General features: G+C 44.7%; 2 protein-coding genes across 3 annotated transcripts; both read left to right on the top strand.

The window, feature by feature from the left end:
* The first annotated feature begins 206 nt into the window (after positions 1-206).
* LOC110531335 (ladderlectin-like) lies at positions 207-2,626 on the top strand. Its single transcript, XM_090183384.1, has 6 exons — positions 207-277; positions 686-751; positions 892-992; positions 1,403-1,579; positions 2,160-2,268; positions 2,406-2,626. Exons 2-6 carry the CDS (start codon positions 694-696, stop codon positions 2,495-2,497), a joined length of 537 nt encoding a protein of 178 aa, XP_090039510.1. The 5' UTR covers positions 207-277; positions 686-693; the 3' UTR covers positions 2,498-2,626.
* Positions 2,627-7,980: 5,354 nt separating this feature from the next.
* Positions 7,981-22,278, top strand: LOC149980731 (thyroglobulin-like). Of its 2 annotated transcripts, XM_090183382.1 has the most exons (16): positions 7,982-8,030; positions 9,794-9,857; positions 10,511-10,642; positions 10,872-10,961; positions 12,468-12,599; positions 12,834-12,923; positions 14,873-15,004; positions 15,146-15,235; positions 15,583-15,717; positions 15,833-15,922; positions 18,726-18,857; positions 19,013-19,102; positions 19,484-19,618; positions 19,754-19,843; positions 21,455-21,586; positions 21,732-22,278. In XM_090183382.1, the coding sequence occupies exons 2-16, from the start codon at positions 9,806-9,808 to the stop codon at positions 21,821-21,823; spliced, it is 1,614 nt and encodes a 537-aa protein (XP_090039508.1). In that variant the 5' UTR covers positions 7,982-8,030; positions 9,794-9,805; the 3' UTR covers positions 21,824-22,278. The 2 variants fall into 2 exon arrangements, with proteins under 2 accessions (XP_090039509.1, XP_090039508.1); XM_090183383.1 differs by lacking the exons at positions 15,146-15,235; positions 15,583-15,717 and having other exon boundaries at positions 7,981-8,030.
* Positions 22,279-26,238: the final 3,960 nt, after the last annotated feature.

Genomic DNA, 26,238 nt, shown 5'->3' on the forward strand with positions numbered 1-26,238 from the left:
CCTATGAAGTGCACTACTTTTGACCAGAGCCCATAGTGAATATGTTGCTCTGAACAAATGTAGTGCACTTGTTTTGAAGGATAATGCTAATTCCACAAACTCCCAATTACCCTCTAGACACGCCCCTTTCCTGCAAACTCACCACACCTGAACTCACTCTGCTAATCACCAATTCCTCTTCCATTCTTCTGGTATATAAGCAGCTTGTTCTACTTGGATTTGTTCAGCATTTGTGGTGTCCCAGTTCCTTTATAGTTCCTGTTGTTGATTGGCTAAAGTAAGTTCCTGCTATTGTAACTTTTCTAGGGTTTTAACTTCCTGCATTGGGGTGTAATATCCTGTTCATCCTAGCATGTGTATTGTTATGGTGTAGCTGGCCCAGTATTAGACCTTTAATTGAACTGTAAGGGAAGTGTTACAGCTTGTGAGATGAGACGTCGTATAATGATGGTTCCTGCTAGCAGAATGTGTCTTCCATCTATAATCCTGTAGACTGTTCTGATTGGTTGCCTGTTGCACTGTGTCTCAGTGAACAAGAAAATATGAAATAGAGGACACATGGATGTGCAAAGCCAGAACAAAACATTGGCAGCCATATTTAGCTGGGTAGTGTCTAAACTAGATTGTATTTACACTGAAGTTCTCATTGAATCTGGTTATGATGGCTTCACTCTGTTTCTCTCAGGAGACTCCATGACCATGTTGACCAGTCTTCTGCTTCTCAGTGCTGCCTTTGCTCTGGGAGATGCAAGTAAGAGTCTACTTTTCTTGACTCGTTCTGTATGTTTATTGTAGCAGAGGTGACTGACTGATCAACAAATAATACTGTAGCTCTGTTTTGTAGATCGTTCTCCACTAGCCTTTAAAGCCACATGTAACTTCTCTTCACAGATTCATTGCTAGAAGAAGACTTGTGTCCTTCCGGTTGGACCAAATATGGATCACGCTGTTTAATGTTTGTAAAGACTACAAGGAGCTGGCCTGAAGCAGAGGTATCACCCTTACCATCTACTGTGACTTTGAAGGGGAAGTGTAGTTGAAATTAGCTCTTTGACATTACCTTAGGTGATACTTTCTTAAACTGCAACACATGACTGATGTGAAATACTGAACTTCCCTTTAAGATGGGAATTTTCTATACATTTTGAAGATTTAATGTGGAGTCGTGCCTCCTGTATACTGGAACCCACCGGACATGGCTTAAGACTGAGATAAACTAGTATCTTGAAGAGTTTTAAAAAGGAATTAGTTGCGATGGTCAATATTTGGTTGAGTCCAGAAGACAAATTCTCAGCAAGGCTGACTAATACATGAAATGTCTTTGTTCCATCTACTGCTTGGCTGTCATTGTACATAATACTTTTCTTAACTGACTTGCCTAGTTAAATTAATACTTCTCTAGCGGTACTGTGTGTCCCTTGGTGATCAACTGGTGTCTGTACCCAACGTTGTGAAGTACCTTGGCGCAAACCTGGCATCTGTGCACAGCTCCGAGGAGGACCAATTTCTACAGACGTTGGTCTTGGTCAAGACTGTTGGTTTCCCTCCTACCTGGATTGGCGGATTTTATTCTGTTAAGGTGGGATCATTAACCCTACAGTGTTATATAGAACCATTATTGCAAGAAACTCCATCTCATCTTGCTCAAGTGAACAGCAAACCTCGTTAAAAAAATAGTGTGTTGTGGCATTTAGGCTACCTGTTATGTAGTTCTGTCTGAGTTGTCTATTTTGTGTGGACCCCAATAAAGTCAAGGCTGCTAGTTTGAATCCCAGAGCTCACTGAGAAATCTGACGTGCCCTTGAGCAAAACCCTTAACCTAATTGATCCTGTAGGTCATGCTAGATGAATCTACTAAATAACGTCAATGTATTTAATTGTTAACTTCCGTGGGATGCTTTTATACATCTGTAAAATGGTTCTAGTTAAGTATAGATGTAATCTATTACATACAGTCTTGTAACCATGTGTATGGGGTTTCTAGCTTCAAAAGTTGTAGACTTGTTATAGTCTTTGAAAGGCATCGGGATGATTGCAAATGTGAGAAGTAGACTGTAGGTTCTTTACACAAGCAACAGTCCCAGTAGGAGGGGTTTTGGAGTAGCTATAGCTGTACATTGAGTTTATTCTGAACCCCCCCCCCCCCCCCCCCCTTTCAGGACAGGCATTGGTTCTGGAGTGATGGCTACGACTTTGATCACCAGAACTGGGCTGAAGGAAGGCCTGGTGCTGGTGCCAGAGAGACTTGTCTTCATATCAACTTTGGAGGTACAGTAAACCCAGTATCATTCACTGATCCAGTCATCAAATTAAACTTACTCCTAGTTAATTTAACTAATGAATGTCTCCTGTGGACTTTCCTACTGTCTGTACAGCTGAGTTTTTCGGTTCTGTTTCATCTTCAGGTCAGAAGCGCTGGAACAATGCTCTATGTGGAAGGAGCTTTCCCTCGGTGTGCTCCCTGAGACTCCTGCCTCTCCGCCAGACTATACATTAGAAGTAGCAATGCTATTCTGTAGTGTCTGCACCCTTAATACCTCACGGTAACGTCAAAATACTTTGTTGCTGTTAAATGAAGTTTCAGTTACTACACAAATGTGGAATTGTTTGCAGCCAATAAAATGTGTACACTATTTTGTCTCATGAGTTATTGAACAGGAATGATGCGTTGTAGTTAGTACTCTTACTGGTCCTCTGTGGGACTCAAACCCACAACCTTGATGTTACAAGTGCCACCAGGACATAACTGTCATTGTGCTTTACTTTATGTAAATGTAGACATGAAGTGACGCAGTGTGTTTAGGATACTGAAGGTTCAAAAGACATGTTTAACCTGTCATGAAGTTATTTTGTCTACAAATGTTTGTTTTAAATAACTGAGGTCATTATGCCTCTAAAGAGGTGGTTTACAATGACCTAGGAACTTTCATGTTTATTATGACAACCTACTCCGGATGGTGCTACCGGACTCAATCACAGCTGAATGTGCTGGAGTTGAACCATGAACTGTAGTGAAGCCTCTTGTGCTGAGATGCAGTGTCTTTGACTGCTGTGCCACTCAGGCGCAGGTTCCTGGAGTATCCTTTTAGGGTTTCTTCAAATTGTAACTAGGGGGAACCCCTATCATCAGAGAACCCCCTTGGCAGTGATCCTTGAAGAAAAAAATGAGGTGAAACGCCAGCGGAGCTTCAGGTCCAATGTTTTATATCTGGCGTGTTGCTGCTCTCTGAACATTTGAATTATACTGATAAACAAAACAAGCTCAGATTTCATACCTTGGTTTTTGTGGTGACAACTTTTGCTAATAGTTTGAATACTTTGTCCATAACGTAGAGGCCCAGGTGGTAGTAATTGAAGAGGTAAAGGAGGTGGATGGTAAATGCGATCTGCATAACATACCAATTGACATTCCTCGTCTGTATACCTGCATACAAGAGAGCAGTTCAGTCTTTGGCACGCAATACAGCTAACCTTATCGTACCTCATGATTATCCATTGAATTGTGAATATTTTCTGTTAAGATTGTGAAAATAGATGGTATCAAACAATACTTAGATCATCCAAAGGACAAACCTCACCTTGATCTTTCCATTTTTCAGTTAAAATGTCTTATGGCTGAAATCCCGGTAACTGGATCGATATGACAACAGCCAGTGACAGTGCAGGGCGCCAAATTCAAACATCTCACAATTAAAATTCCTCAAACATGTGTCTCATACCATTTTAAAGGTAATCTTGTTAATCCCACTAAAGTGTGCGATTTCAAATAGGCTTTTCAGCGAAATCACAACAAACGATTGTTAGGCCACTGCAAAATCAGTCCTTTTTTCAGCCAAAGACCGGAGTCACAAAAAGCAGAAAGGGATAAAATGAATCACTAACCTTTGATCTTCATCAGATGGCACTCAGGACTTCATGTTACACAATACAAATGTTTTGTTCGATAAAGTTAATATTTATATACAAAAACCTCTACATTGGCACCATGTTCAGAAATGCCTCAAATATCCAGAGAAATTGCAGAGAACCAAGTCAAATAACAAATAGTCATCAACTTTGATGAAAGATACATGTTTTACATAGAACTAAAGAGACACTTGTTCTTAATGCAACCGCTTTGTCAGATTTCAAAAAGCTTTACAGCAAAACACAATATTCAATCATCTGAAAACAGGGTTCAGCCACAAAAGGAAGCCATACAGTTCACTGCCAAATTGTGCAGTCAACAAAACTCAAATCTTCACTTACCTTTGCTGATCTTCGTCGGAATGCACTCCCAGGACTCCCACAAGAAATGTTTGTTTTGTTCGGTTATGTCCAAGTAGCTACTTTTGTTAGCATGAAGCGCGTTCACTAAAGGCTGACGAAATGTCCAAAAGTTCCGTAACAGTCAGAAACATGTCAAACGATGTATTGAATCAATCTTTAGAATGTTAACATAAATCCTGAATAAAGTTCCAATCTGAGAATTACATGGACTTCAGATGAGCGATGGAAAAGAGCTCACACTCATGTGAACGCGCATGGTCAGGTCATGGCAGACCTGACTGATTCTGATTCTCCTCTCATTTGGCCCCCCTTGACAGTAGAGGCATCAGACAAAGTTCTACAGACTGTTGACATCTAGTGGAAGCCGTAGGAAGTGCAAACATCCATATCTCGCTGTGATTTCAATAGAATTTTGGTTGAACATTTCAGGTTTTTGCCTGCCATATGAGTTCTGTTATACTCACAAACATCATTCAAACGGTTTTAGAAACTTCAAAGTGTTTTCTATCCAATGTGAAAAAATCATATGCATATATTAGTAACTGGGACTGAGAAGCAAGCAGTTTAATATGGGCACCTCTGTGCACCTTTCATCCAAGCAACTCACTGCCCCTTAAGAAGTTAAGCACCTGCTACTGTCCTTTCAAATCTAAATGTTTGTTGGGCAGGTAGGTTCCTGCAAGAACCCCCACCAGCTAAGGAGGTTCCTTGATGACTCCCACCTTTTACAGGGTTCTTAGAATAACCTTTTGAGGGCCATTTTCAGTTCCAAGAACTGTATGGTTTTAAAGAACAGAACTTTACAACTCCAGTTGAACCCCACATTTTTAGAGCGCACCCTGACTAGGATTGAAGAGGCACTCTCACATCTGAGTTATCTTTGTTGCAGGTGCATGGTTACAGTTGAGTAAGATGAAGAACACTATTCTTGCTAGTCTCACTGCTCTAAAGCTGTAGGTATCAGCCTCAAAGCCTTCGTCAGAGCTTTCAGTGTTCACAACCTGCACCTCTATGTAGACATGGCTCCACCCACATCCGTTCAATGCATCCAATGGGGTTGGAGTATGAGAGAAAAAAGTGTTACCAAAAATAACTGCATTTCATAAGTATTCTAATAAAGTGTGTAGGTGATGTGTCAAACAAGACACAAATCACACAGAGGACATCGACCTATCAATTAAGTTCTCATAAATCATTGGGTTCCGTACAAGAATAAAACAAGAGGAGTCTAAAGTGGCAGCATTAATTCATGTTCACATTTACAACATAAATAGGCATTTCATACCTTAAGGGAACATTTTGACATTCGCCATATGGTTTGAGAGAAAGTCCATATTGCAAATGTACAGTCCCTTTCTAGACGTCCGAAAACGTTTGTAAAATTCGCGGACGGCGTCGGGCCGTGCGGCAGGGAAGGCATCAAACGAACTCTCGCGGACATTCGGTTTCCGTTTGATAAAATAATCAAATTTTGGTCATTTTTCCGCTGTCCCGATAAACCGTACAATGTCAAATTGGTGATGTTCAAAAATATATATATTTTTTTAACAGTTAAAGATCCAGTTGAAGCGTGGTCATACGAATCTTTTTAAAGTGTGCTTCGGAGCTCTGCGAGATTTCAGTGATTTTCTGAAATAACACACACTCACTAAACACTCCCTAAATAAGTCAGTTCTTAACATAAAGACTTACAACTCAGGATTCTGTAAAGGCATACCACAATGAGGATATGTGGTTACCTATAGCTTCCTGTGCCAACCGGAAGTGCCATACTTGGTGTCACAGGGGCTGTTTCAAAGGGTTAAAAAAGTCAGATCTTTCCAAAACTTCATATGTGTGATTAGGCAACCCCCATGAACTGTAAATCAGTCATTTTTCCCATAAATGTTTTAAGAAAAACTAAATCACACACACAGCTTGGAAGGAGGGACATATTGGGGTGCGTAGAGACAGACAGTGCCTGCAATAGTTAGCTTTGTTAGCGCTAAAAAATAATCGTCAGACCTAGAGTTCTGAAACCTGTTCTAGACCTCAGGTCGATAGAGCCACGTAACTCACCACGCACTAGAAGGTTCTCGGACCGAGAAACAGCCTCGCACATTTCCAATAACTTCAATTCATTTTTGCCTCACGAAAATGACGACGTTTAGAAATGTCCCAGAGTCGCAAGACTAGGTGCATTGCGACCGCCTCAGCCCATATAGACGGACCCCAACGTTTGTCCGATAGCTCATTCAAGGACCCCGTAGCAAGTCATGGAAAAAAGTGGATTTTCAGCACCAATTAGGGTCTTGCTCAGGCACCAAATGACCTATTGAGCCGAAACTTGGGATTCTGGGTCTCCTCAGCTAGGCCTACACATATCAGAACTGTACCCGCAGCTAGACTGTAACTAGGTGTTTTACGTTTTTGTTATGTTTGAACAGAAGGCGTCGTGAATTTCAGGCCAGCTCTGAAGTATGTGATAGTTGGCTACTAAACGAGTTGGAAAAAGTGGGGTTGGTGTAAGTTTGTATCAGTTGTCAGAATGATATCTAATTGACTGATGGATGGTGACTTGCTGGTGACTTGTCCATTTGCAATATGTTTAAACAGTGAGGTACCATCACCAAAGTGACATTCTGAAATCAACCCTAACGAGCGATGGAAAGGAACAACTATGACTGCCCAGCCATCCCGAGTTCATCAGGCCAGTCAATCTCTTTCCTGCAGTATTTTTGAGCATGCCAAATTTGTGATGGTAAATGGATATAACATCCTGATTTGGCATTTTCCAATCTTTCATATTGCATTTGGCCAAAAAGTGACTTGACTTCCTATGAAATCATATTGCAAATGGACCAAACATGCCATATGCGCAAGTAATTAAAAATGATAATAAAATTGGACAAAAGTATACTCATACAGTTCTTACATGTGTAATTGACAAAAAAAAAAGTCCAGAAAGCACTTTAAGGGGGTGATAAAAATCTACGTTTTGCTTTTGGATGTTGACGTGTTGCATTTGCAACATTTGCATTTGTTCCCTTACATCATTGAGATCTTTTGGGAATAATGAGGGTGAAAATCCCAGAACATTCAATAGACATAAATATGACCACCATCAAGACACACAAATATGACCCCACATCAGACAATATGGCGGTTGTTTTGCTGCACCAACAAGCCTCACAAGACTCGTCTGAAGGTAGACCAGTTTTAAAAAAGACAAGTAGGTATTTGATGAGCAGGTGACCACTTTGTCATGTGGTGTGTTTTAGTTATAAAATTACCTAGTTAGGAAATTATAGGCTGAACATTTACCCCACTAAAGTTATTAATTTAACTTCTTGGATGTCCTGTTCACACAGAGCAATGATGTGTATCACCCACACATTCTAGCTAGCTAATACTGTACTGACCACGTTCATTTTCTGGCAAGTTCCGTCCCCGCCTCCAAATATTGGTATGAACATGAAGTGGACCCAAATCCATAGGCATTGAGGCCTTGACTGTGCACGTGACTAAACCCCGCAACTCCCTTCTCAGCTGTCCATCTTTCTGATTTCCACCAATCAGAGTTGATGTCAGCGTGATTAGAGGGACAATAGTGCTCAGTACCAAGCAGTCTACCAAGTGTGGTAGACTACTAATGACCATCACCAGAGCTTGGAGAAGCCTAACATGGCATTTGACTGTCTTCATTTCCTGTAACAGTCACCATAACAGTCCTACTCCTTCCTCCATTTCCCAGAAATGAAACATATCACACCAACAATAACGTAAGTAAATCAACACTTTAATCTCTGGATTCCTTCATGTATTTATTTGTATGGGATGTGAAACCGTTCCTGTAGTACAGTAAACTGTCCGTCTTCTACATCTTACTTCCAACGCCTTTCATCTACAATTAGGAAGAAATACACAGCAATAACTAGCTGCAAAGTAGTAACATTTAGTGAATGAGTATGTATATACACACCTTGGTGGAACAGGTGATAGCAGTGCCTGGTGGAGTCTCAGTACCCTGGATCTTCTGTCCAGTAGTGGTCACACACCAACAGTAACCTACCAGAAAGAGACATGTTAATAACCTGTTACATAATACAACAGGTACACAAATATACATTTTACTGTAACATATTGAATTGTCACGTTAAACTGAATTGGAGCATTTATGGTGTGTGTGGTAACCTGTAGAGCCCCAACATTGCTCAGGGGTTTATTGTCCATTGTCGTCACACGTGGAGGATGTAGGCTCCAATTGAGCCATTTAAAGTGGCATCTCTAGCATCCTCACATGGGGTCTTTGGTCGTATCATAGCATCTGGACACAGGTAACATGCATTGTAATGTGGACATAACATTTCAGGACTATATACATTTCTGGACGCTGTTTGAGAGTTGGGCCAGTAGTTTAAATCAGAGCTTCCTGGCTAAATATTGAAGTTGTTTAAAAGCCCTGTGCAGTCAATTCTGGTTCTGTGTTTTGTAGAAGAGCTGATGAAACTAAGACTGGAAATTGTATCAGTGTTATTTCCTGATAGTTGCTAGACAATCCAATCATACATCCAGTTGAATGATCAAACCATTCATACCTCAGTCCAGCATCTAGATATACATCTCTGGAACTAGAGGAGTGGCAGGTAGCCTGCGGTTAGAGAGTTGGGTCAGTAGCTCAAATCAGTGAGGTGACAAGTTGACATATCTGTCTATGTGCCCATCAGCAAGGCACAACCTTAATTTCTCCAGTGTCAAGGTTGATAATGGCGGACCTCTCAGAGGGTGTCCCATGGGGAACCGATAATGAATAGAAACGCATTTCCAAATCACACCTGCGTATTAATTATTAATATTAAAACTCAGTTCACTTCACAGGAATATGTATCCTTCCCAAATGGCTCCTCACTCCTTGTGTAGTGAACTACCGTTGATCAGGGCCAACAATGCACTACATAGGGAATGGGAAGCATTATAGATAGTCAGAGACTGCCCATTTACTGCAAAGGTAACTATTAGTCTACACTCTTAAATTCAGGGGTCACTCCACAAAAATGGCACAACTACATAGTGCACTACGTTTGACAAGGGCACATAACATTTAGGTAACATTGGAGATGCAGATAGTCTATTAAATAATGATGCACTCTCACCATCTGCACTCTTCCAAGGGATTCACTGGGTGTCTCCCAGTACCATTTTTGTGAAGTGGCCCCCTGATTTTAAGAGCAGTAAATGGGTAGTCTCTGACGGTCTAAAATGCTTCCCATTCCCTATGTAGTGCATTCTAGGCCCTCGTCAATGGTGCCAGGCTAATCTATTGTATGTGGTTGAAGAAGTGATACCTGAGTTACATCAGAAGACTAGTAGCACCGTGTTGCCCATACTTCTTCTTGGGGTCCTCAGGACTGGGTTTAGAAAATGCTGCTTTGGCTGTTATTTCAGTTTTGTACCTAATAGTGGGTTTCTTTAACCTCTCCTCTAGTACCCACAGCCATTCCAGATGCTTTAAAATGCTCAACTAATCTCTCTTTCTCTCTCACAGGAGACTATAACCATGGCGATATTGACCATCATTCTGCTTGTCAGCACGGCTTTTGCTCAAGGAGGTAAGCGTGACATACCTCACACTTACTCACCAACATCTTAATTAAACATAACACACCTAATTCACACATGTAGGTATTAATATGCAGGTGTGAATTGGAAATGCGTTTTTATTCATAACCCGTTCTCCATGGGACACTCTCTGAGAGGTCAGCCATTATCAACCTTGACACTGGAGAAATGAAGGTTGTGCCTTACATATAGACAGATATATCAACTTGTCATCTCACTGATTTGAACTACTGGCCCAACTCTCTAACCGCAGGCTACCTGACACTCCTCTAGTTCCAGAGATGTATATCTAGATGCTGGACTGAGGTATTCTGATATGAATGGTTTGATCATTCAACTGGATGTATGATTGGATTGTCTAGCAACTATCAGGCAATAACACTGATACAATTTCCAGTCTTAGTTTCTTCAGCTCTTCTACTAAACTGGAATTTGACTCCACAGGCGTTTTAAACAAGTAGCAGAATGAATATTTAGCCATGAAGTACCTAGGTATCATCTGAAATGGAACCCTATTCCGTATAAACTACTTCTGAATAGGGCCCATATGGGACGCACCCCAAGATTCCAGAATGTATGTCCAGAAATGTATATTGTCCTGCAATGTTATGTCCACATTACAGATAATGTTACCTGTTTCCAGATACTATGATACGACCCAAGACCCCATGTGAGATTGCAAGAGATGCCGTGCCACATGACCTAGTTGGAGCCTACATCCCCACGTGTGACGCTGCTGGACGATACACCCCTAAGCAATGTTGGGGCTCTACAGGTTAAAACACACACACACACACACACACACACACACACACACACACACACACACACACACACACACACACACACACACACACACACACACACACACACACACACACACACACACACACACACACACACTATAAATGCTCCAATTCAGTTTAACTTGACAATTCAATGTGTTACAGTAAAATGTGTAAATATTATATATTTAACAGGTTATTAACATGTCTTTCTGGTAGGTTACTGTTGGTGTGTGACCAGTTCTGGACAGAAGATCCCGGGTACTGAGACTAAACCAGGCACTCCTAGATTCAACTGTTCCACCCAGAGTAAGTGAGGCCCTGTGGTCTCATCCAACACCATCACCACTTTAAACTCCAACACATCACTACTCTTGCTTCCTACCTTGGATCTCTTTATGCTTTCTTTAAAAGATGCTAAACTGATTTCTGTATCATGATCTCTCTTCTTCCTGTGTCAGTATCTCTCTTCTTTCTGTGTCATGATCTCTCTTCTTCCTGTGTTTTTCCACTTCCGACCATTCAGGTCATTAACCCTCATCCTCCCGCTACATACCATCAGAACTGACAGCTATATTGTTGTCAATCCTGCACAGCTGTTGCTTCACCAACTCATTCTTAATTTCCTGCATTTTTTCTGAACTACTCGCCGCCATTTCGTACCTCCAACTCTCCGTGCGGGGTTCCAGGGGGAGGGTTCTGACTGGACGGGTCCTTAAAAAGGAGAGGAGGGAGAATTTAACTCACAGGTAGGACAGAGAGAGACCCAGTGAAGACCTTTGAAGATCTCTGAAGGAGTGAAGCAACAACTGAAGATTTCAGAAATGTACATCTGAAATGGCTTCCTATTCTGTATAGGGCCCTTCTCCTGATCAGGGCCCTTCTCCTGATCATGGTACTTCTCCTGACCAGGGCCCTTCTCCTGACCAGGGCCCTTCTCCTGACCAGGGCCCTTCGGGGAACAGGGTCCCATGTAGGATGCAGTCTCCTGACCAGGGCCCAAAGGGGAACAGGGTCCCTTATAGGATGCAGTCTCCTGACCAGGGCCCTTCGGGGAACAGGGTCCTATGTAGGATGCAGTCTCCTGACCAGGGCTCTTTGGGGAACAGGGTCCCATATAGGATGCAGTCTCCTGACCAGGGCCCATAGGGGAACAGGGTCCCATAAAGGATGCAGTCTCCTGACCAGGGCCCTTAGGGGAACAGGGTCCCATATAGGATGCAGTCTCCTGACCAGGGCCCTTCGGGGAACAGGGTCCCATATAGGATGCAGTCTCCTGACCAGGGCCCTTCGGGGAACAGGGTCCCATATAGGATGCAGTCTCCTGACCAGGGCCCAAAGGGGAACAGGGTCCCAAAGGGGAACAGGGTCCCATATAGGAAGCAGTCTCCTGACCAGGGCCCAAAGGGGAACAGGGTCCCATATAGGATGCAGTCTCCTGACCAGGGCCCTTCGGGGAACAGGGTCCCATATAGGAAGCAGTCTCCTGACCAGGGCCCTTCGGGGAACAGTGTCCCATATAGGATGCAGTCTCCTGACCAGGGCCCTTCGGGGAACAGGGTCCCATATAGGATGCAGTCTCCTGACCAGGGCCCAAAGGGGAACAGGGTCCCAAAGGGGAACAGGGTCCCATATAGGAAGCAGTCTCCTGACCAGGGCCCAAAGGGGAACAGGGTCCCATATAGGATGCAGTCTCCTGACCAGGGCCCTTCGGGGAACAGGGTCCCATATAGAACACAGTCCATGATTCCAGAATGTATATCCATCATTGTTATTTTATGTCCACATTACAATGTATGTTACCTGTGTGTCCAGATGGTACAATACGACCCAAGACCCCATGTGAGATTGCTAGAGATGCAGTGCCACATGACCTAGTTGGAGCCTACATCCCCACGTGTGACGCCAATGGACGATACACCCTGGAGCAATGTTGGGGCTCTACAGGTTAAAACACACACACACACACACACACACACACACACACACACACACACACACACACACACACACACACACACACACACACACACACACACACACACACACACACACACACACACACACACACACACAAACTATAAATGCTCCAATTGAGTTGAACATGACAATTCAATATGTTACAGTAAAATGTGTAAATATTATTTATATTAACAGGTTATTAACATGTCTTTCTGGTAGGTTACTGTTGGTGTGTGACCAGTTCTGGACAGAAGATCCCGGGTACTGAGACTCCACCAGGCACTCCTAGAATCATCTGTTCCACCCAGAGTAAGTGAGGCCCTGTGGTCTCATCCAACACCATCACCACTTTAAACTCCAACACATCACTACTCTTGCTTCCTACCTTGGATCTCTTTATGCTTTCTTTACAAGATGCTAAACTGATTTCTGTATCATGATCTCTCTTCCTCCTGTGTCATTATCTCTCTTCTTCCTGTGTCATTATCTCTCTTCTTCCTGTGTCATTATCTCTATTCTTCCTGTGTCATTATCTCTCTTCTTCCTGTGTCATTATCTCTCTTCTTCCTGTGTCATTATCTCTCTTCTTCCTGTGCCATTATCTCTCTTCTTCCTGTGCCATTATCTCTTCTTCCTGTGTCATGATCTCTCTTCTTTCTGTGTCATGATCTCTCTTCTTCCTGTGTTTTTCCACTTCCGACCATTCAGGTCATTAACCCTCATCCTCCCGCTACATACCATAAGAACTGACAGCTATATTGTTCTCAATCCTGCACAGCTGTTGCTTCACCAACTCATTCTTAATTTCCTGAATTTTTTCTGAACTACTCGCCGCCATTTCGTACCTCCAACTCTCCGTGCGGGGTTCCAGGGGGAGGGTTCTGACTGGACGGGTCCTTAAAAAGGAGAGGAGGGAGAATTTAACTCACAGGCAGGACAGAGAGAGACCCAGTGAAGAGCTTTGAAGAACTCTGAAGGAGTGAAGCAACAACTGAAGATTTCAGAAATGTACATCTGAAATGACTTCCTATTCCGTATAGGGCCCTTCTCCTGATCAGGGCCCTTCTCCTGATCAGGGCACTTCTCCTGACCAGGGCACTTCTCCTGACCAGGGCACATCTCCTGACCAGGGCCCTTCTCCTGATCAGGGCCCTTCTCCTGACCAGGGCCCTTCTCCTGACCAGGGCCCTTCAGGGAACAGGGTCCCATATAGGATGCAGTCTACTGACCAGGGCCCTTCAGGGAACAGGGTCCCATATAGGATGCAGTCTCCTGACCAGGGCCCTTCGGGGAACAGGGTCCCATATAGGATGCAGTCTCATGACCAGGGCCCTTTGGGAACAGGGTCCCATATAGGATGCAGTCTCCTGATCAGGGCCCTTCAGGGAACAGGGTCCCATATAGGATGCAGTCTCCTGACCAGGGCCCTTCGGGGAACAGGGGCCCATATAGGATGCAGTCTCCTGACCAGGGCCCTTCGGGGAACAGGGTCCCATATAGGATGCAGTCGCTTGACCAGGGCCCTTCAGGGAACAGGGTCCCATATAGGATGCAGTCTCCTGACCAGGGCCAATAGGGGAACAGGGTCCCATATATGATGCAGTCTCCTGACCAGGGCCCTTCGGGGAACATGGTCCCATATAGGATGCAGTCTCCTGACCAGGGCCCAAAGGGGAACAGGGTCCCATAGGGGATCAGGGTCCCATAGGGGAACAGGGTCCCATATAGGATGTAGTCTCCTGACCAGGGCCAATAGGGGAACAGGGTCCCATATAGGCATATAGGATGCAGTCTCCTGACCAGGGCCCTTCGGGGAACAGGGTCCCATATAGGCATATAGGGTGCAGTCTCCTGACCAGGGCCCAAAAGGGAACAGGGTACCATATAGGATGCAGTCTCGTGACCAGGGCCCTTCGGGGAACAGGGTCCCATAGAGGATGCAGTCTCCTGACCAGGGCCCTTCGGGGAACAGGGTCCCTTATAGGATGCAGTCTCCTGACCAGGGCCCTTCAGGGAACAGGGTCCAGTATAGGATGCAGTCTCCTGACCAGGGCCCTTCGGGGAACAGGGTCCCATATAGGATGCAGTCTCCTGACCAGGGCCCAAAGGGGAACAGGGTCCCATATAGGATGCAGTCTCCTGACCAGGGCCCTTCGGGGAACAGGGTCCCATATAGAACACAGTCCATGATTCCAGAATGTATATCCATCATTGTTATTTTATGTCCACATTACAATGTATGTTACCTGTGTGTCCAGATGATGCGATACGACCCAAGACCCCATGTGAGATTGCTAGAGATGCCGTGCCACATGGCATAGTTGGAGCCTACATCCCCACGTGTGACGCTGCTGGACAATACACCCCTGAGCAATGTTGGGGCTCTACAGGTTAAAAAACACACACACACACACACACACACACACACTATAAATGCTCCAATTGAGTGGAACATGACAATTCAAGATGTTACAGTAAAATGTGTAAATATTATTTATATTTAACAGGTTATTAACATGTCTTTCTGGTAGGTTACTGTTGGTGTGTGACCAGTACTGGACAGAAGATCCCGGGTACTGAGTCTCCACCAGGCACTCCTCCAATCAGATGTTCCACCCAGAGTAAGTGAGGCCCTGTGGTCTCATCCAACACCATCACCCATAGGGCCCATAGGGGAACAGGGCCCATAGGGGAACAGGGCCCATAGGGGAACAGGGGCCCAGTAGGGGAACAGGGGCCCAGTAGGGGAATAGGGGCCCAGTAGGGGAACAGGGGCCCAGTAGGGGAACAGGGGCCCAATAGGGGAACAGGGGCCCCTAGGGGAACAGGGGCCCACAGGGGAACAGGGGCCCATAGGGGACTCAACCCAAGATTCCAGATCCAGCCAGAGCTTCCAGGATGCTTGTCCAGCAATGTATGTTCTACTATGTAATGTCATCGTTACAAATAATGTTATCTGTGTGTTTAGATGGTATGATACGACCCAAGACACCCTGTGAGATTGATAGAGAAAATGCTTTGAAAAACGTCAGGCCTGGAGTCTACGTCCCCACGTGTGACAACGATGGACAATACACCCCTGAGCAATGTTCAGGCTCTACAGGTTACCACACACACCATAAATGCTCCAATTCAGTTTAACTTGACAATTCAATGTGTTACAGTAAAATGTGTAAATATTATATATTTAACAGGTTATTAACATGTCTTTCTGGTAGGTTACTGTTGGTGTGTGACCAGTTCTGGACAGAAGATCCCGGGTACTGAGACTAAACCAGGCACTCCTAGATTCAACTGTTCCACCCTGAGTAAGTGAGGCCCTGTGGTCTCATCCAACACCATCACCACTTTAAACTCCAACACATCACTACTCTTGCTTCCTACCTTGGATCTCTTTATGCTTTCTTTAAAAGATGCTAAACTGATTTCTGTATCATGATCTCTCTTCTTCCTGTGTCAATATCTCTCTTCTTTCTGTGTCATGATCTCTCTTCTTCCTGTGTTTTTCCACTTCCGACCATTCAGGTCATTAACCCTCATCCTCCCGCTACATACCATAAGAACTGACAGCTATATTGTTCTCAATCCTGAACAGCTGTTGCTTCACCAACTCATTCTTAATTTCCTGAATTTTTCATTTCGTACCTCCAACTCTCCGGGCGGGGTTCCAGGGGGAGGGTTCTGACTGGACGGGTCCTTAAAACCTCTTACTTCTACCCCTTCCTTTTTCGAAAATTCTGTTAAAAATCGCGCAACTTTTCAGCGTCCTGCTACTCATGCCAGGAATATAGTATATGCATATGATTAGTATGTGTGGATAGAAAACACTCTGAAGTTTATAAAACTGGTTAAATCACGGCTGTGACTATAACAGATCGTGTGTTTCATTGAAAAACGCAAGAAAAACTGCTCTCTGAAAGCTAAAAAAAATTTCCATAAGTCACTTCCACCAGTTATTAAAAGAGAACAGAATTTAATGGCGACCTGCCTGCAATTCATACACATTCCGCACGATGGCGCCATTGTCCTAATTTTCAATTGAATTAATTGTTGGAAAATCCTTCTATCTGACCTCCATTTTCCCAGTCTTCACCCGGATGCAGTTGAGGGAGATATCAGATGGCATTGTTTTTGCAAGTGAAGACCTATTGAAAAGACATCGCCCTGTAATCATTTTGATAGATTATAAACGTTTACTAATACCTAAAGTTGGATTACAAAAGGATTTCGAAGTGTTTTGTGAAAGTTTATCGTCTACTTTTTTAATTTTAAAAAATTACGCAGCGTTTAAAAACGATGATTTTTTCTGAATGACACAGATCCCATACTAAGCTATTTTGGGTATATATGGACCGATTTAAACGAAAAAAAGACCCAATAGTGATGTTTATGGGGCATATAGGAGTGCCAAGAAAGAAGCTTGTCAAAGGTAATGAATGTTTTATATTTTATTTCTGCGTTTTGGGTAGCGCCGGCTACCGCAAAATCTGTTGTTTACGTGTCGAGCTGGCATTTTGGGGGGTGCATGCTATCAGATAATAGCTTCTCATGCTTTCGCCGAAAAGCATTTTAAAAATCTGACTTGCTGGCTAGGTTCACAACGAGTGTAGCTTTAATTCAATACCCTGCTTGTGAATTTTGATCAAAGATTGAGTTGTAACGAGTACATTTAGCATTTAGCGTAGCGCATTTGAATTTCCAGGGGCATACTTGAGACGTCTGCGTCTCAAGTATGGTCAAGAAGTTAAAAAGGAGAGGAGGGAGAATTTAACTCACAGGCAGGACAGAGAGAGACCCAGTGAAGAGCTTTGAAGATCTCTGAAGGAGTGAAGCAACAACTGAAGATTTCATAAATGTACATCTGAAATGACTTCCTATTCCGTATAGGGCCCTTCTCCTGATCAGGGCCCTTCTCCTGACCAGGGCCCTTCTCCTGACCAGGGCCCTTCAGGGAACAGGGTCCCATATAGGATGCAGTCTCCTGACCAGGGCCCTTCGGGGAACAGGGTCCCATATAGGATGCAGTCTCCTGACCAGGGCCCTTTGGGAACAGGGTCCCATATAGGATGCAGTCTCCTGATCAGGGCCCTTCAGGGAACAGGGTCCCATATAGGATGCAGTCTCCTGACCAGGGCCCTTCGGGGAACAGGGGCCCATATAGGATGTAGTCTCCTGACCAGGGCCCTTCGGGGAACAGGGTCCCATATAGGATGCAGTCGCTTGACCAGGGCCCTTCAGGGAACAGGGTCCCATATAGGATGCAGTCTCCTGACCAGGGCCAATAGGGGAACAGGGTCCCATATAGGATGCAGTCTCCTGACCAGGGCCCTTCGGGGAACATGGTCCCATATAGGATGCAGTCTCCTGACCAGGGCCCAAAGGGGAACAGGGTCCCATAGGGGATCAGGGTCCCATAGGGGAACAGGGTCCCATATAGGATGTAGTCTCCTGACCAGGGCCAATAGGGGAACAGGGTCCCATATAGGCATATAGGATGCAGTCTCCTGACCAGGGCCCTTCGGGGAACAGGGTCCCATATAGGCATATAGGATGCAGTCTCCTGACCAGGGCCCAAAAGGGAACAGGGTCCCATATAGGATGCAGTCTCGTGACCAGGGCCCTTCGGGGAACAGGGTCCCATATAGGATGCAGTCTCCTGACCAGGGCCCTTCGGGGAACAGGGTCCCATATAGGATGCAGTCTCCTGACCAGGGCCCAAAGGGGAACAGGGTCCCATAGGGGATTCAGTCTCCTGACCATTGCCAATAGGGGAACAGGGTCCCTTATAGGATGCAGTCTCCTGACCAGGGCCCTTCGGGGAACAGGGTCCCTTATAGGATGCAGTCTCCTGACCAGGGCCCTTCAGGGAACAGGGTCCAGTATAGGATGCAGTCTCCTGACCAGGGCCCTTCGGGGAACAGGGTCCCATATAGGATGCAGTCTCCTGACCAGGGCCCAAAGGGGAACAGGGTCCCATATAGGATGCAGTCTCCTGACCAGGGCCCTTCGGGGAACAGGGTCCCATATAGAACACAGTCCATGATTCCAGAATGTATATCCATCATTGTTATTTTATGTCCACATTACAATGTATGTTATCTGTGTGTCCAGATGATTCGATACGACCCAAGACCCCATGTGAGATTGCTAGAGATGCCGTGCCACATGGCATAGTTGGAGCCTACATCCCCACGTGTGACGCTGCTGGACAATACACCCCTGAGCAATGTTGGGGCTCTACAGGTTAAAAAACACACACACACACACACACACACACACACACACACACACACACACTAGAAATGCTCCAATTGAGTTGAACGTGACAATTCAATATGTTACAGTAAAATGTGTAAATATTATATATTTAACAGGTTATTAACATGTCTTTCTGGTAGGTTACTGTTGGTGTGTGACCAGTTCTGGACAGAAGATCCCGGGTACTGAGTCTCCACCAGGCACTCCTCCAATCAGATGTTCCACCCAGAGTAAGTGAGGCCCTGTGGTCTCATCCAACACCATCACCCATAGGGCCCATAGGGGAACAGGGTCCCATAGGGGAACAGGGCCCATAGGGGAACAGGGCCCATAGGGGAACAGGGCCCCATAGGGGAACAGGGCCCAATAGGGGAACAGGGGCCCAATAGGGGAACAGGGGCCCAGTAGGGGAACAGGGGCCCAATAGGGGAACAGGGGCCCCTAGGGGAACAGGGGCCCCTAGGAGAAAAGGGGCCCACAGGGGAACATGGGCCCATAGGGGACTCAACCCAAGATTCCAGATCCAGCCAGAGCTTCCAGGATGTTTGTCCAGCAATGTATGTTCTACTATGTAATGTCATCGTTACAAATAATGTTATCTGTGTGTTTAGATGGTATGATACGACCCAAGACCCCCTGTGAGATTGATAGAGAAAATGCTTTGAAAAACGTCAGGCCTGGAGTCTACGTCCCCACGTGTGACAACACTGGACGATACACCCCTGAGCAATGTTGGAGCTCTACAGGTTAAAAAACGCACACACACACACACACACACACCATAAATGCTCCAATTCAGTTGAACGTGACAATTCAGTATGTTACAGTAAAATGTGTAAATATTATATATTTAACAGGTTATTAACATGTCTTTCTGGTAGGTTACTGTTGGTGTGTGACCAGTTCTGGACAGAAGATCCCGGGTACTGAGACTCCACCAGTCACTCCTAGAATCATCTGTTCCACCCAGAGTAAGTGAGGCCCTGTGGTCTCATCCAACACCATCACCACTTTAAACTCCAACACATCACTACTCTTGCTTCCTACCTTGGATCTCTTTATGCTTTCTTTACAAGATGCTAAACTGATTTCTGTATCATGATCTCTCTTCTTCCTGTGTCATGATCTCTCTTCTTCCTGTGTCATTGTCTCTCTTCTTCCTGTGTCATTATCTCTCTTCTTCCTGTGTCATTATCTCTCTTCTTCCTGTGTCATTATCTCTTCTTCCTGTGTCATTATCTCTCTTCTTTCTGTGTCATGATCTCTCTTCTTCCTGTGTCATTATCTCTCTTCTTCCTGTGTCAAGATCTCTCTTCTTCCTGTGTCATTATCTCTCTTCTTTCTGTGTCATGATCTCTCTTCTTCCTGTGTCAGTATCTCTCTTCTTTCTGTGTCATGATCTCTCTTCTTCCTGTGTTTTTCCACTTCCGACCATTCAGGTCATTAACCCTCATCCTCCCGCTACATACCATAAGAACTGACAGCTATATTGTTCTCAATCCTGAACAGCTGTTGCTTCACCAACTCATTCTTAATTTCCTGAATTTTTTCTGAACTACTCGCCGCCATTTCGTACCTCCAACTCTCCGTGCGGGGTTCCAGGGGGAGGGTTCTGACTGGACGGGTCCTTAAAAAGGAGAGGAGGGAGAATTTAACTCACAGGCAGGAGAGAGAGAGAGAGACCCAGTGAAGACCTTTGAAGATCTCTGAAGGAGTGAAGCAACAACTGAAGATTTCAGAAATGTACATCTGAAATGACTTCCTATTCCGTATAGGGCCCTTCTCCTGATCAGGGCCCTTCTCCTGACCAGGGCCCTTCTCCTGACCAGGGCCCTTCTCCTGACCAGGGCCCTTCGGGGAACAGGGTCCCTTATAGGATGCAGTCTCCTGACCAGGGCCAATAGGGGAACAGTGTCCCATATAGGATGCAGTCTCCTGACAAGGGCCCATAGGGGAACAGGGTCCCATATAGGATGCAGTCTCCTGACCAGGGCCCAAAGGGGAACAGGGTCCAATATAGGATGAAGTCTCCTGACCAGGGCCAATAGGGGAACAGTGTCCCATATAGGATGCAGTCTCCTGACCAGGGCCCAAAAGGGAACAGGGTCCCATTTAGGATGCAGTCTCCTGACCAGGGCCCAAAGGGGAACAGGGTCCCATATAGGATGCAGTCTCCTGACCAGGGCCCAAAGGGGAACAGGGTCCCATATAGGATGCAGTCTCCTGACCAGGGCCCTTCGGGGAACAGGGTCCCATATAGGATGCAGTCTCGTGACCAGGGCCCAAATGGGAACAGGGTCCCATATAGGATGCAGTCTCCTGACCAGGGCCCAAAGGGGAACAGGGTCCCATATAGGATGCAGTCTCCTGACCAGGGCCCTTCGGGGAACAGGGTCCCATATAGGATGCAGTCTCCTGACCAGGGCCCAAAGGGGAACAGGGTCCCATATAGGATGCAGTCTCCTGACCAGGGCCCAAAGGGGAACAGGGTCCCATATAGGATGCAGTCCATGATTCCAGAATGTATATCCATCATTGTTATGTTATGTCCACATTACAATGTATGTTACCTGTGTGTCCAGATGATGTGATTCGACCCATGACCCCATGTGAGATTGCTAGAGATGCCGTGCCACATGACCTAGTTGGAGCCTACATCCCAACGTGTGACGCCAATGGACCATACACCCCTGAGCAATGTTGGGGCTCTACAGGTTAAAACACACACACACACACACACACACACACACACACACACTATAAATGCTCCAATTGAGTTGAACGTGACAATTCAATATGTTACAGTAAAATGTGTAAATATTATATATTTAACAGGTTATTAACATGTCTTTCTGGTAGGTTACTGTTGGTGTGTGACCAGTTCTGGACAGAAGATCCCGGGTACTGAGACTCCACCAGGCACTGCTATCAACTGTTCCACCAAGGTGTAAATGAGGCCCTGTGGTCTCATCCAACACCATCCCCACTTTAAACTCCAACACATCACTACTCTTGCTTCCTACCTTGGACCTCTTTATGCTTTCTTTACAAGATGCTAAACTGATTTCTGTATCATGATCTCTCTTCTTCCTGTCTTTCTGTATCACGATCTCTCTTCTTCCTGTGTCCCTCTGTCATGACATCTCTTCATCTCTTCTAATTTAATTATAATTATGGCGGCTTTGGTCCTCCAAAGAGATCGACATGTCACTCCAATATATACAGGAGTTCAGCAGAGTCCACAATCAGAACCATGCTACTCTGAGTCTGAAGAATTGTTCCAGACCACAGAGGGATGAAAGACCCCTTGACTGAGTCTACATCGTCACATTTCACTAAATCATTCCATTGTTTGCTTCATGCATTATATCATCCTGTAAAATAAAGGACATGCTCTTCATCTTTACATGAGTAAATGTTGTATTAGAACTTGTAGGATGAAAGATGATTCGTATTCCCTGGTTTTGTTACATGTTGATGCCATCTGATCTTTCAGGGACAGACTGATCTATTAGTGGTTAGGGTACTTCACATTTATACCAATATTTGGAGGCAGGGAGGAAACTTGCCTGAACATGGTCAGTACAGTATTAGCTAGAATGTGTGGGTGATTCACATCATTGCCCTCTGTGAACAGGACATCCAAGAAGTTAAATTAATAACTTTAGTGGGGTAAGTAAATGTTCAGCCTATAATTTGCTAACTAGATCATTTTATAACTAAAACACACCACATGACAAAGTATGTGGTCACCTGCTCGTTAAACATCTCATTCCAAAATCATGGAGTTGGTCCCCCCTTTTGTTATAACTACCTCAAGTCTTCTGGGAAGGCCTTGCACTAGATGTCAGAACATTGCTGTGGGGGACGTGCTTCCATTCAGCCACAACAGCATTAATGAGGTCGGGCACTGATTTTAGGCGATTAGGCCTGAATCGTAGTTGGCGTTCCGATTCATCCCAAAATAATTTGATGGGGTTGAGGTCAGGGCTCTGTGCAGGCCAGTCAAGTTCTTCCACACCAATCTCAAAAAACAATTTATGTATAAACCTGCACGGGGGGATTGTCATGCTGAAACAGGAAAGGGCCTTCCACAAACTCAAAGTTGGAAGCACAGAATCGTCTACAATGTCATTGTATGCAGTAGCGTTAAGATTTGCCTTCACTGGAATTAAGGGGCCCGAACCATGAACAACGGCACCAGACCATTATTCCTCCTCCACCAAACTTTATTTGGCACTATGCATTCGGGCAGGTCGCATTTCTCCAAACAGATGTCAAAGAAAAGCTCTCACGCACACACACACACAGCAAGGATGGAGTGACACAGTGCGGTGCTTTAAAGACACACAGAGCCGGCAATGGCATTACCATAATCTCTAGGCTGTGCCGAGTTCAACGAGATGCCCTGCTAGACCGTAGCTCGCTCGGTCTGAGCGCAGCGACCGTGAAAAAAAGTAGAGAGAGAACCGTTAGTGTTAGAAGCACAATTGACGATCTGTGCAAGCCTAACCTTGACCATGTGGCATTAACCCTTAATGAAAACATTTTTTTTTTAATCTCACAGTTTACATTGACATCTCTCCCCATAGGAATACATTGCCTTTTCTTCTAAATTCAATCTGAAGCCTATGTGGGTTATGAATGCCTTATGAACCTGTCTTCGATGAAAATCCATCAGGCCACTATGAGGTCTCCTTGTGTTGATTCTAAGCTTCCTGAAGCAACCGGAAGTGGTTAAAATCACCCTAAAAGTTTTGCCATACCCAACCTGCAGTTTGCGAGAAATATTACAAACCTGGATTCTGTAAAAGCCTACCCCAATGAGGATATGGGTTTACTTTTAGCTTCCTGTGCCATAATTGCGGTCAAAGGGGCTGTTTCGAACGTTAAAAAAGTCTGATCTTTCCAAAACTTCAAATGTCTGAATATGCAACCATCATGAACTGTAAATCAGTCATTCATCCCATCAGATTTCCAAGAAAAACTCACACACACACACACACACACACACACACAGCAAGGATGGAGTGACACAGTGTGGGGCTCAGAGACACAGAGCCTGCAATAGTTACCAAACTATCAAAGAACAGTCACACCTAGAGCTCTGAAAATTTAGAAACCTGTTATTAAAGAGCTCAAGTTGATAGTGCACGGTGAGTTGTGGCTCTAGAACGTTCTCAGATTGAGAAACAGCCTCGTGCATTTGCAATAACTTTAATTCATTTTCACCATTACGAAAATGACGACATTTAGAAAAGTCCCAGAGCCACAAGACTAGGTGCATTAAAACCGCATCGGCACATAAAGACGGACCACAACGTTTGTGTCCGATAGCTCATTCAGGGACCCGTAGCAACTCCCGGAAAATGTGGATTATCAGCACCAATTAAGGTCGCGGCTCGGGCTCCAAATTACCTATTGAGCTGAAACTTGGGATTTGAGGTCGCCTCAGCTAGGCCTACACATAATGTCAGTTACAGTTTTGGAAACTTTAGAGTGTTTTCTAACCTAAACTGTCAATTATATGCATATTCTAGCATCTTGTCCTGACAAAATATCCTGTTTACTACGGAAACGTTATTTTTCCAAAAATGAAAATACTGCCCCCTAGTCACAAAAGGTTAAACCATAATAAAGCATATAACACGTAGTTACTATCTTTCTGCGGGTCCAGTTCTGACATTATGTGTAGGCCTAGCTGAGGCGACCTCAAATCCCAAGTTTCAGCTCAATAGGTAATTTGGAGCCCGAGCCGCTAAATGTCGTCATTTTCGTAATGGTGAAAATGAATTGAAGTTATTGCAAATGCACGAGGCTGTTTCTCAATCTGAGAACGTTCTAGAGCCACAACTCACCGTGCACTATCAACTTGAGCTCTATAACAGGTTTCTACATTTTCAGAGCTCTAGGTGTGACTGTTCTTTGATAGTTTGGTAACTATTGCAGGCTCTGTGTCTCTGAGCCCCACACTGTGTCACTCCATCCTTGCTGTGTGTGTGTGTGTGTGTGTGTGTGTGAGTTTTTCTTGGAAATCTGATGGGATGAATGACTGATTTACAGTTCATGATGGTTGCATAATCAGACATTTGAAGTTTTGGAAAGATCAGACTTTTTTAACGTTCAAAACAGCCCCTTTGACCCCAATTATGGTACAGGAAGCTAAAAGTCAACCCATATCCTCATTGGGGTAGGCTTTTACAGAATCCAGGTTTGTAATATTTCTCGCAAACTGCAGGTTGGGTATGGCAAAACTTTTAGGGTGATTTTAACCACTTCCGGTTGCTTCAGGAAGCTTAGAATCAACACAAGGAGACCTCATAGTGGCCTGATGGATTTTCATCGAAGACAGGTTCATAAGGCATTCATAACCCACATAGGCTTCAGGTTGACTTTAGAAGAAAAGGCAATGTATTCCTATGGGGAGAGATGTCAATGTAAACTGTGAGATTAAAAAAAATAATGTTTTCACTGTTAAGGGTTAATGCCACATGGTCAAGGTTAGGCTTGCACAGATCGTCAATTGTGCTTCTAACACTAACGGTTCTCTCTCTACTTTTTTTCACGGTCGCTGCGCTCAGACCGAGCGAGCTACGGTCTAGCAGGGCATCTCATTGAACTTGGCACAGCCTAGAGATTATGGTAATGCCGGCTCTGTGTGTCTTTAAAGCACCGCACTGTGTCACTCCATCCTTGCTGTGTGTGTGTGTGCGTGAGAGCTTTTCTTTGACATCTGTTTGGAGAAATGCGACCTGCCCGAATGCATAGTGCCAAATAAAGTTTGGTGGAGGAGGAATAATGGTCTGGTGCCGTTGTTCATGGTTCGGGCCCCTTAATTCCAGTGAAGGCAAATCTTAACGCTACTGCATACAATGACATTGTAGACGATTCTGTGCTTCCAACTTTGAGTTTGTGGAAGGCCCTTTCCTGTTTCAGCATGACAATCCCCCCCGTGCAGGTTTATACATAAAATGTTTTTTGAGATTGGTGTGGAAGAACTTGACTCCCGGAAAATGTGGATTATCAGCACCAATTAAGGTCGCGGCTCGGGCTCCAAATTACCTATTGAGCTGAAACTTGGGATTTGAGGTCGCCTCAGCTAGGCCTACACATAATGTCAGTTACAGTTTTGGAAACTTTAGAGTGTTTTCTAACCTAAACGGTCAATTATATGCATATTCTAGCATCTTGTCCTGACAAAATATCCTGTTTACTACGGAAACGTTATTTTTCCAAAAATGAAAATACTGCCCCCTAGTCACAAAAGGTTAAACCATAATAAAGCATATAACACGTAGTTACTATCTTTCTGCGGGTCCAGTTCTGACATTATGTGTAGGCCTAGCTGAGGCGACCTCAAATCCCA

Source organism: Oncorhynchus mykiss, chromosome 9 (assembly GCF_057628025.1).
Source record: "Oncorhynchus mykiss isolate SJ-2025 chromosome 9, ASM5762802v1, whole genome shotgun sequence".
NCBI classification, from domain to species: Eukaryota; Metazoa; Chordata; class Actinopteri; order Salmoniformes; family Salmonidae; genus Oncorhynchus; species Oncorhynchus mykiss.

What these genes read in the sequence shown, in the direction of transcription:
- LOC110531335 (XM_090183384.1), top strand. Translation starts at nt 694, where the DNA reads ATGACCATGTTGACCAGTCTTCTGCTTCTCAGTGCTGCCTTTGCTCTG. An exon ending in CTTTGCTCTGGGAGATGCAA is followed by an intron (nt 752 to 891) that starts GTAAGAGTCTAC and finishes TTCTCTTCACAG; the next exon opens with ATTCATTGCTAGAAGAAGAC. An exon ending in GGAGCTGGCCTGAAGCAGAG is followed by an intron (nt 993 to 1,402) that starts GTATCACCCTTA and finishes ATACTTCTCTAG; the next exon opens with CGGTACTGTGTGTCCCTTGG.
- LOC149980731 (XM_090183382.1), top strand. Translation starts at nt 9,806, where the DNA reads ATGGCGATATTGACCATCATTCTGCTTGTCAGCACGGCTTTTGCTCAA. An exon ending in ATTCAACTGTTCCACCCAGA is followed by an intron (nt 10,962 to 12,467) that starts GTAAGTGAGGCC and finishes CTGTGTGTCCAG; the next exon opens with ATGGTACAATACGACCCAAG. An exon ending in GCAATGTTCAGGCTCTACAG is followed by an intron (nt 15,718 to 15,832) that starts GTTACCACACAC and finishes TCTTTCTGGTAG; the next exon opens with GTTACTGTTGGTGTGTGACC.